Source organism: Lolium perenne, chromosome 4 (assembly GCF_019359855.2).
Source record: "Lolium perenne isolate Kyuss_39 chromosome 4, Kyuss_2.0, whole genome shotgun sequence".
In the NCBI taxonomy this organism is placed as follows: Eukaryota; Viridiplantae; Streptophyta; class Magnoliopsida; order Poales; family Poaceae; genus Lolium; species Lolium perenne.
In genome coordinates this window covers 237,017,758-237,029,540 of record NC_067247.2, presented here as the reverse complement: position 1 = coordinate 237,029,540, position 11,783 = coordinate 237,017,758, and the positions used below count along the sequence as shown (strand labels likewise).

Genomic DNA, 11,783 nt, shown 5'->3' with positions numbered 1-11,783 from the left:
CCATCTCCAGCCCTCTCTCTCCTGTAGTCCTGTTCCCCAATATCTGTTGACGGGAGGAACAGGGGTGGAGCTCCCCATCCTGTCCTTCTCCCTCATCTATTTCTAGGAAATCACAGGTTATAGCTAAAACTCCTCCCACCTGTTTAATTCTTGTTAAAGTTCCAGGCTGATTCATCTAATGTAACTACTCGGTTACATCAAAAGGGGAAAATGAACAATAGTTGCATATAATTAGATGCCAGATTAGTTACATCCTACTGCATTGGTTGAAGTAAAAAAAAAAAAATCAACCGTTGTGGATACATCAGGATTTTAACCCAATGCAAGGGGGAGAAAGTAACATGCCAGTGCATCAGATTCCAACTTTTTATCATCCTAGGCTTAAAAAACTTACTCTCGGAGAAACATTTGCATGTAACATGAAAATGATCACGAGATCGCGTTTTCTGTTGCACTGATTGCTGACGACAACTGTTTGCATTATGAACTTACTTTCTGCTTGGCATCTCCTTAAGGATCATCACTGACAGAAACATGAACCTGCAAAAAGGAAGAATGGAATAATCCAGATTAGAAACTACAAAAATACAGAATTTGTGGTTCATTATGATGAACCAATAATGTGGTTTTGACAGAAACTACAAATACAACAGGAACTCATCATTTATTTACATGTTTTAGTTAAAGAAGAAAAATTCATTTAATTCGACAAAATTTAACCTGGGTTACAGCTATGTTGGTCTGGGAGCATCGGTACTCCACCACCGCCTGAGTAGTCTGTGACGTCCAGCGTTCCTTGATAAACAATCCCAATCGCTGTTCTCATTTACGGGCGCACGCCAGCTGTGTGGCCAGCAACAAATGCAGACTCGATCTCTCTCAAAATATCACTCCATTCTAGCACGTTGTGCAACTGTGGTGAGGAGAAGCTAGCTAGCAGTAGCAGGCAACAAATGAAAAGCTAGCTAGTAGTAGCAGGCAACAAACGCAATCTGGGTCTATTTGAGTGTTTCCCTGTGTGTTTATTCTTTACTATTTCCTAGCTCCTCCAACAAATGCAGTCCTCTATTTCGTTAATTTTAATCCTTGCATCTTAATTGGAGAAAGTTCGAATAATGCCTCAGTTTTTGCACAAATATACCTTTTTTTCCTTACATATTTCTATGTTTTTTTTTGAAAGGGGGCAAAAGCTTTGCCCCATTCATTGAATAAGAAAGAGTTATGGTTTGTTACAAGCCGAGTACAAACTCGGAAAACAAAAGATCACTCTCGCGGCATGATAGAACCCAAGTGTGTAGCACCCGCCGCGCTCCAAAGAGCCGCCTCTCCTTTAATTTTAGCTACAACAACCATCGGCATGGTGGAAACCTTACGGAAAACCCTCGCATTGCGCTCGTTCCAAATTTCCCAAGAGGTGAGCATGATGAGAGACGCTAAGGATTTCCGTCTCGTGCCATTGACGAAGATGAAGCTTAGCCACCAATCTTCGACCGTCACGAAGTTAGGCCAATTAGAGGTGTCGACCGAGATGATCCCAAGCCAAGAAAGTAAAGAGTTCCAAATCCTCCGGGAGTAGCGGCATGTGGTGACCCAGCATACCACTGCATGGTGTAGTATGCAAGTCTGATATAACACCAATGAAACACCGTTCCACTCGTATTAAATCGCTCAGAGTGGTACAACAGAAACATATGCGGGTCCAAGGCATGTCTATAGAATTACAACACAGACTCTTTACAAAAGATCCACACAGCCTCCTACTTTACAATGAGGTAAAACTACAAATAAACTCCAGAAGAACGACTCGTGATCTAATCTTATCACGGACTCAATTTATAGAGTATTTGACTAGCTAAAGAGGTTATGACTAGATTCTAGCTAAATAGGAGCTAGGTTTAGGAAGCTAGTTCCATTCTACTACTTAATTTAGGTTTTCTCCATGGTAGTTGTGGTGTTTGACTCTTCCGGCAGGTTCCTGTCCCCTTGAAGTATTTGTAGACTCCTCGGTCTTCGAGTTGCACGGTAGATCCTCCTTCGATGCCTCCATATCTAAGCAGGGGATTTAAGAGTGGGATGAGTACGAGCGTACTCAACAAGTTCATTATAGGAAAGAGGTGTTTAATGCACTAGCTACGGCATTAGACCAGAAAGTCTAATACCAATGCAGGTTTTCATAACCATTTCTTCAAAAGGTTGCTTTTATTCAGAAGAACTATGTCCGACAGCCTTCACCGGTTTACTAGAACTTCATGGAGCTCCTTTCAGCCCGCGTTCGCAGTTCCATATCCCGGAACAGGGAGTGACAGGTCACGATTCATTACACTCTGCAGAGGTGTGTTGCTTTACCCATAAGAGATCTTAACCTTGGTGCCAACCGAGTCTATAGTTCTCGTCCACACTTCCTTTGGTGTGAGGCCCGGTATAAGGTCATAGCCAATCATATTCCTCCGCTACCTCATACACCCACCCGTTGATGCAAACTCCGACCCTGGGTCCTCGCCGGTGCTCTTATACCAATTAAGGACGGCCCCCGACCACGACAACAGTTCAGGTCTCTACCATGAACTCCTTCGCCGGCAGCTGCAACCCATCATAGACCGCAATAACCGTGGGGACTTCATCGGGACCCCCACCCTACCACTTGTCCTCTCTTGGATCAAGGGTACCACTTGTCCTCTCTTGGATCAAGGGTCTACGGTAAAGCGCATCCGTTGATGTACAAGAGGTGGAAATACAATTGACTATTCCGTCCCACTCCAGATCTTATGGTTAACACGGGTATTACGGCACAAGAATCACTGGACGACATTTGTTGTTTAATCCTAGATGGATATAAACCCTTGCAATGGAACCTCCACCATATCAACACAATCCATGGTTCCATTGCCCACCACATAGTCATATTCATAGTTATGAAAATAGTGGTTTTGGTTTTTATGCAATAGTGATAATCATAGTACTTTGCAAGTAATTTGATAAAGATACTCAAATGACATGAGCAAGCGATGAACTTGCCTTTCTTGACTGCAAGATTATGCAGGCAACAGCTTCGATACGTGATAACTCCAAATTCTGAAATACCATCATCGTCCGGTAAGGACAATGTTTAAAGAACTGGCAAAGATGCTATAATGCATAGTATGAGATGCAATCGCCCCGAGTGTAACCTAACCCCGATGATTTAGGATTGGGTGAGTTGTAAAGATTTCGTTAGGGTGTGTTGCACTTTTAGGATGGTTCTCAAACAAGGTTCTTATTAGGGTTGGTCATAGTATAGTATAAACAAGTGATATAATGCATTATAACAATCATACACCCAAAGGAATGGTGGTTGCATAATAAGTTAAGAGTATTTGTCAGTTTTAAGTTCTACAGGACAAGGTTGATGATTACTTATATCCCACTTCAAAAGAATAACTTTTGAAGAACATGTTAATTAAGAAATAGTAAGTATTTCAAATAAGAACTATGGGCTTCTATGGTTTGATTGACATTTGTACTTAAAAAGAATAAATTTTGAAGAACAGGTTAAATAAGAACAAGAACTACTATAAATAGGTGCTATGGGCTTCTAGGGTTTACTAAATAATCTCTAATGGTTTCTAAGCTGAGTGGCTTATCATTTCCTAAGTAGGGTTTAGTGGAATAGGAGCATGTGATGTGAATTGTTACACAAGGTTGGTACTAGGGTTTATCTTATGGTTCTACTAGGGTTTGATGATTGAGGTTGATTTCAATGGTGTGGTATGATGATCAATGGTGTCAATGTGAGATTAGCAAGCTAGGGTTTGCAATTAAGTGGCACTAGTGGATCATACAAGGTTTATTTAAAAACGAAGACATGAAATGATGACTTCATGTGAAGTGGTTTTGTTTTATTTTAGTATATCATGAGCATGTATTAAATTGTTTCTTATTAGGGTTCTATAGGTGTAAGTGAAGCTTATAGATTCACATGGGTTAAACCCCTAGGTTTTAGGATTGCAACAATTAAGGATGAACACATAAAATAATGGGGTCAAGGTCTTAATTAAATTGAAACTAGGGTTTCTAAATTATGATACAATTCTTAAAATGATAACTGGCAATTAGTTGTGGTTACTAATTACTTTGAAATAAAATTAATAATGGATTTAACATTTATTATTTTTAAAAGACTTAAAATATGATAAATATTAATAGGGTTTAGGGTTTTAATTAATAGTTGGAATACTCAACAATTAGGATTTTCATATGATTAGACATAATCATCAAGAAATATTTGTTGTTTTATATGAAATTTTAATGTGAAGTAATATTTAATATTTTCTTTATGTGAAGAATTGAAACAAGAAATTATATTTTTAGTATTTAGGTTTAATAGTTTAAGATTTAAAATTAGTCTTTTTAAAATTTAGAGGAAACTCTAAATTATTTTTCCTTTAGTTTCAAAGTATTTGTTATATATTATTATAGGGGTAATTTTCTGTTACTCACTTTTATTTATTGGTTGTTATTTAACTAAATTTTAGGTGATAAAATTTCATAGGGAAAGGAAATAAATAAAAAAAATGGACCAAATGGCCCAATGGTTTGGCCTAAGGACCAGGTCAACTAGGTCCGGCCCAACCTGGTCGGGTTAGGTCGAGTGGACCGAACCCGTTGGGCCACCGACCCCCAGCACTCTTCTTCCCCCTCTCGTTCCTCTCTGTTCCTCTCGCACTTGCCAAGCGACCATGGCTCCACCGCGCCGCCTCTCACTCATGCCCGACTCTGGTCCTCCCCGACGCCGGCGTGGTGGAGATATGGACCACCTCGTCGTGCTCTACCCTTCTATCCAAATCGATTTGATTTTCCCGACCCCTTTTCTCTGGATCCCGACTCCTGGAACCCTAGGTGGTCACCGATCAGTCTGGCCGCCGTCGCCACCACTTCGGCCGGCTCCAGGCGTCCTTGCTACACCTCGACCTCCCCCACATAACCTCCATCGGCATCACCCTCTCCATGCCCCTGTAACATGCTCGATGGCAACCCTAGCCGTGGCTAGGTCGCCGGTGTGGTTTCTGGTTGCCACGCCTCCTGCTGCTCCGTTTCACTGCCTACGAGCACTACTTCGTTCTTCTTGAGCTCTTGTCTTCGGTGGAGTGGTGCCAGTGTGGTGTAACGGTGTGTTGCTATGGTGGTGGTGCTTCTGTGAGCTGCGGTGCTCGACATCGATGGACGGCGCCATAGACGCAACCTCAGCGTCGGTGTACTGGTGGTGCTGTCACTGTCCTCACTGCATCCTCGACCTCGACGCCGGCAGGACGGCGTCGTCGACGCAACCCCGGTGTCAACCGCTACGACTACTCCTCTATAACAATGTGAGCTACTTATACCCTCTTTCCCTCTTTCTCTCTCGGTATTCTATATGGCTATGGATTTGTTGGCCAAGAACTTGTGTGTGTTTGGCCAGATTATTGCATATGCGTGTGAGTGCTATACATGTGCTATATGACTTGTAAAATTATCAGTCACGTACTGATGCTAGTGAGTTATATTATATGCTTAAGATTGGTAACTCATTTGTGAAGTGGAATGCTTCATTTTTGGATGGATTAATCATCCAAAGCATGTGTAGTTTGTGGTGGCATTAGTCTGACCAAACAGAATGTATAATTTCAATTACATGATTTGGTTACAGTTGTGTTTATCTCAAGGATGAACTGAGATATGGCAGTATACTAGTGTTGATGTATACAGAGACCTTATTTACTTGATACTTAATTTGGCAATTCACTTGATGGCTTGCTGTGTTAGCTTGTATGCTTGTAGCCTCTAATTGCTGCCATGGTGCTACTTGGTTGGCCTAGGAGGATTTCCTGGACCCCAAGTAGATTATGAGTTTACTGCTGAAAGCTGTGCTATGTAAAAATTTATAAGAACATAGATTGCACTTGATATCTTGGCCCAGCCTATGATGCAAAGGCTGAGGCACAAACTTGTGATAAGAACAGATGCTTTGATGTGGCTTTTTTAATTCTCTAGGATAATTGTGAGCAGCACCTCTGTTCATGACTGAGAGAAATATATTTCTCTATCCTCCTAGATGATACTCTAGTAGAAGGGTAGTTAAATGGAATGATTGTATATACTTCCTTTATTTACCCAGAGATGTTTATGGGGAACATATATTGTATGATCTATTTGAGCTACTGGTTGATTTCTACATGTTGCTCCCTAGCTTGATATCTGGTGGATTCTTCTAGCTTCTGTGATACCTTGCTTCTGGTGACATGCCTGCTCCTCCTAGCTTCTTGATCTACTTCATATTGATCTAGTTGCTGTCTCTCAGAGATGTGTGTGGGTGCTTGTTGTTCTAGATTTTCTTGATATCTACTAATGTGTATATGATCAAGGGCTGTTGGTGCTGCCTTTGTCAAAGCACAAACAAGGTTATGGCCGGATAGATTGTGTGTGTCCAAGGGACTGCTGGTACTGCGGTACTGCCTTTTATACTGTTGGCTGCGGTTTGTGGTGTTGACAACACACACCTGCATGTGTGTGACTGTGCTACTTGTGGTTAGACCCCACCTGGGTGCTTCTCCCCTGTGCAATCTACAGTGGTGTCCATGCTTATCCATGTGTAGTCCTCTGCTAGTTGCCAACTTGATTTTCTCATCCTCTTGTGCAAGGCACGGCTGATATAGATACTTATCACTGTTCTGTCTATCCTTGGTACTGTTAAGTGAAAAATACGTATTGGCTAATACTATTATTATTATGCGGACTAAATATTCAAGTGTGCCCCTAAGATTTAATTAAGCTTTTCTTAATTATTAAGTGGCTTATATAGTTAGTTGACTTAGGATCATGCTGACTTTTCTATGTCAAAAATGATCCAGTAAAATTTCCAGTGGGCTTTCTCTATAAAGGAACTTGACTAGGTTAGAGCGATCAATTAGTTATCTTTTTTTGCCTAAGATAAACTGATAAATGTTGCCTCCTGTCCCTTTGCTAAGATGGATCATTCAATGTTGCCTTGTCCCTTTTATTGTATGGATCAAATGCTGCCTTAAATCCTTGTTGCCTACTTGTCAGGAATGATCTAAAGTGATCCAAGTTTGATCCATGATATATGTCTTGTTGCCAACAGATTGAGGTTGACCCCTCTAGCCACTCTTTGGATACTAGGATAAATTCCTACTGTCTAATAGTTGAGTTCCAAAATTAAAATGCCTCACCTTGGTGATGGCAACATCATAACATTAACCAATGTTATTTCTGTTTGCCTTTGTTTTCTTTGTATCTTACAGGAAGAGAAGACTGGAAAGATTGAGAAGATTAGATTTAGGACTTCTTGTATTTTCTTTTGTAATCTTTCTATATTTCTATTTATGTGACTTGTAAATAGTTGGGTAATGATATTTGTAATAAAGTTTAAATTGTTTGTTCATTTGGAGTTATCAAATGTGTGTACTATTACTTATTATGTTTATATACTTGTTTAGATTTAAATTCCAATTCAAATTCTCATTTGAATTTCTATTTTCATATTTGAATTTGAATTCAAATTATTTCCCCCATAACACATGTGTTTAGAAAGGTCATGTCGAAATTTATCGCACCCACATCGAAGACTAACTCAATTCCACCGATGTAAGAGAAACCTCGATCCCTTTGGAGGTTTTAAACAAAAGCGCGAAAATTCCCCAGATTTTCTATGCATGAATGCAATGCACACATCTGTTTCCTCTCTTTTTGTAACCCCCAATCCTGGGATATTACAGTCTCTCCCCCTTAAACTAAACTTCGTCCTCGAAGTTTGAACTCTCTCACGTTTCCGGAGTGTGGATCTGACTTATGCAGACTACGACTTCTCTCGAACTCCGTGGTGATCTCACTAGATATAATTGAATATATCCCTTGTCCAGATTCTTCCTGGAATCCATTAGGTTTTGTCTTACTTGAGCTTTCATACTTCTGAGTAAATATTACTCACTTTCTCAAGTTATAATCCACTTCTTACTTCCTCGAGGTATAAACCTCGGCTTCTGGTCTGACATCCTTCTGAAAGTAGTGTTCGATAATCTTATGAAAATAAGATTGAACTTTCTCTCAGTTCAGACCTTCATCAACTATCTTGCTCAAAGTATTGATTCATATTGGACCCAACTGATCCCTTGCTCTCCCCCTTGGGGATGTCCTAATGGTTGCTAAGCTCATCTTCCCCAACCAACTCGCTCCTTGGTTAGGCTATATGTCTTTTCCTTTGCTTTCTATTGTACTTTTCTAGGGTATCCTATTTGGGTTGGTGGTGTACCCACATGGCTGTGAATACCAGTACGATATGTTAGTTGGTTATGCAACTATGGTTATTCCAACTTTACACAGGACAAGTGTGTTGCCCATGAAAGCTTGAGCAATTTAAAGATATTATTCTGCAACTAATATTCTGCTAAATGAAGAAGTTGTTTCAACATACTGATTGGGTCAGAATAAGTATGGTCAAAGTCCTATGCATCCGTCCTTGTGCTCCATCCACTTCCTTGTTCGAACTTCTTAGATGATGAGCTCCCTCGGTGATTTGAAAATCGGTTCATTGCTTCATTTGATCTTCGTACCAGATATGGATCCGGGCATTCTGATTTCATATGACCTAGTTGTCCACATCCAAAACAGGTAATATCCTGTTGCGTGCAATCCTTGGCATAGTGACCTTTTCTTGCACAGTTATGGCATCGAACTTGACTATAAAACGGTGTGATTGTCTCATCTCTAGTTTGGAAATTCATCTCTGGTTGAGTTTGTTGTATCTGAATTGGTTGTGGTTCCAACCTTGCCTTCCATTTTCTTTCATTCTGCACTTCTTCATAATCATTCTCCAAAGTAATTGCAGTATCCACTAGCTCGTGGAACCTTGTGCATTTGGTCAGATTCAACTGCATTTTCAGGAATGGATTCATCCCTTTTAAGAACCTTTTTATCCTTTTCTCCTCTGTGTTCACATCCTCTGCTGCATAACGTGATAAACGATCAAACTCTACTAGATATTTCCATACCGACAAGTCATTCTGCTTCAAGGTCTCGAACTCTCTTCTCTTTAGTTCCATGATACTTTCAGGAACCTGGGCTTCTCGGAACTTCTTCTTAAACTCGTCCCACGTGAAAACATGTCCCGAAGGTTGAATTAGAATCACGTTATCCCACCATGACGCTGCTAGTCCTGATAGTAGATAGGTGGCATATCTAACCTTCTCTTCATCATTACACCGAACTGTCTTTAATTTCCGCTCAGTGTCCCTCAACCAATCATCTGCATCCATAGGTTCTGGTGCGGTAGCAAAAGTCATTGGATTGGTTTGTAGGAATTCCGTAAGACTCACTCCTTTTGGCCCTCCATTTCTGATACCTCCATTATTCTCACGTATCAAACGACTGAAAAACTCATTTTGTTGTGCTAAGTTTGTTGTTCTATCCTCAGCCATCCTTTCCATGTGCTCAAAGAATTCTTGCCCAAGCAGGACAGGGGTTGATGTTGACGATCTAGTGGCGGAGAATGCCTCTTCCATTCACTTAGCTTCTCTTTCCTGACCTTCTTTTGCCTCCCTCTCTTCATGAGTCGTTACTATTTCCTCAGTTGGTTGGTAACTCGTCTCTCCCTCACGCGATCCCATTTACCCTCTAGACCTGTAACATCAAGAAAGAACTCAATGATGCAACATGCATTTTCACACCAAGGTCAAACTTCATGCACAGATCTAGTCAATCAATGAAAATCCAATAAAATCCAAGAAGATTCAGCTTTGTGCTTATAATACACATCATCATAGGCCTGAATAAAATAGTTGAGTAAGACATCTCTAAACATCAGGCTCTGATGTGTAGTATATAACACCACATAAGATAGGTTTAAATCGTGATACTTAGCACGAATATATGGGATTCTACTATTTGTCTCACCCTTTACCTTAATTACACATTTGCAATGAGATAAACTTGAAACAAAATGGTCTAGGATAGTTAAGGTTAACCTAATTTTCTTTGGAAGTACTAATTTAGCTTCCCTTTTTGTTGAGGAATACCTCACATGATATCTTTAGGTTCCAACATGGCTACTCTAAGTACATAACTATTAGAGCATAGCTCATATACTTCCAAGTGTTTCTACAATGTGGCTATGGTCCTGATATACTTGGCACAATCACCATGGTTTAGGAACATAAATCTTGCACTATCATTGAACACCTGACTTCTTATTGTACTCCTCCTAAATATTTACGATGTTTTAGTCCATCACATCATGATTCTCAGGTGAATCATATATGATTACTTTCCCTACCATGGAAGTAGACATATATTATTCCTATCACTCTTCCTTTCCTCCCATGATTGACTCATCATGGTCTATACTACCTTATATAACTTATGATTATCACTTACTATTCGTTGTTTCACAAGTCTGGATAGTTTTCTTACTCATTACTTGTATTGGTTTACACCTTCTAGTAGGATATCTTTCTTATACACATATCTTCATTACTTGATATTACTCTATTATGAGTTTGATTAACTCTTACTTAATCATAACATGTGTTGGTACACATCTTCCAATAGGATATCTTCCTTATGGTTGTATCCTCTCTTTGGACTACCATGTATTGTATACCAACTATGGTCTACTCATATATTGTTTTAAGGACTTACTGGTGTGATACATACTTGGGATTATCTAACTAACTTTACTTAAGAAGAATAGATAAGAAAAGTTGACTTAAGTGTGTCAGGATTATTCTCAAGTGAATATCCATCTCAATTCATCAGAACTATTTGGTTTAGCTAAGACAACTTCCTATAGACACTACCCATCCTATAGGTCTCCTTTGAAGGTTTTTAATCCTAGGGTCAAAGCATTTGCTCTGATACCAACTGTGGTGACCCAGCATACCAATGCATGGTGTAGTATGCAAGTCTGATATAACACCAATGAAACACCGTTCCACTCGTATTAAATCGCTCAGAGTGGTACAACAGAAACATATGCGGGTCCGAGGCATGTCTATAGAATTACAACACAGACTCTTTACAAAAGATCCACATAGCCTCCTACTTTACAATGAGGTAAAACTGCAAATAAACTCCAGAAGAACGACTCGTGATCTAATCTTATCACGGACTCTATTTATAGAGTATTTGACTAGCTAAAGAGGCTATGACTAGATTCTAGCTAAATAGGAGCTAGGTTTAGGAAGCTATTTCCCTTCTACTACTTAATTTAGGTTTTCTCCATGGTAGTTGTGGTGTTTGACTCTTCCGGCAGGTTCCTGTCCCCTTGAAGTATTTGTAGACTCCTCGGTCTTCGAGTTGCACGGTAGATCCTCCTTCGATGCCTCCATATCTAAGCAGGGTATTTAAGAGTGGGATGAGTACGAGCGTACTCAACAAGTTCATTATAGGAAAGAGGTGTTTAATGCACTAGCTACGGCATTAGACCAGAAAGTCTAATACCAATGCAGGTTTTCATAACCATTTCTTCAAAAGGTTGCTTTTATTCAGAAGAACTATGTCCGTCAGACTTCACCGGTTTACTAGAACTTCATGGAGCTCCTTTCCGGCCGCGTTCGCAGTTCCATATCCCAGAACAGGGAGTGACAGGTCACGATTCATTACACTCTGCAGAGGTGTGTTGCTTTACCCATAAGAGATCTTAACCTTGGTGCCAACCGAGTCTATAGTTCTCGTCCACACTTCCTTTGGTGTGAGGCCCGGTATAAGGTCATAGCCAATCATATTCCTCCGCTACCTCATACACCCACCCGTTCATG

The 11,783-nt window shown here is 40.2% G+C and overlaps 1 protein-coding gene across 1 annotated transcript; it reads right to left on the bottom strand.

Annotated features, from left to right (window-relative positions):
* Positions 1–510: 510 nt before the first annotated feature.
* Positions 511–9,284, bottom strand: LOC139839307 (uncharacterized). The gene is made up of 2 exons (XM_071829352.1): positions 8,802–9,284; positions 511–540 (listed from the first exon to the last, which is right to left on the bottom strand). Exons 1-2 carry the CDS (start codon positions 9,282–9,284, stop codon positions 511–513), a joined length of 513 nt encoding a protein of 170 aa, XP_071685453.1.
* Positions 9,285–11,783: the final 2,499 nt, after the last annotated feature.

Coding starts and splice junctions, on each gene's coding strand:
- LOC139839307 (XM_071829352.1), bottom strand. CDS start 9,284: ATGGATGCAGATGATTGGTTGAGGGACACTGAGCGGAAATTAAAGACA. Junction 541..8,801: donor AGAATGAAAGAAAATGGAAG/GCAAGGTTGGAA, acceptor TCCTTTTTGCAG/GTTCATGTTTCTGTCAGTGA.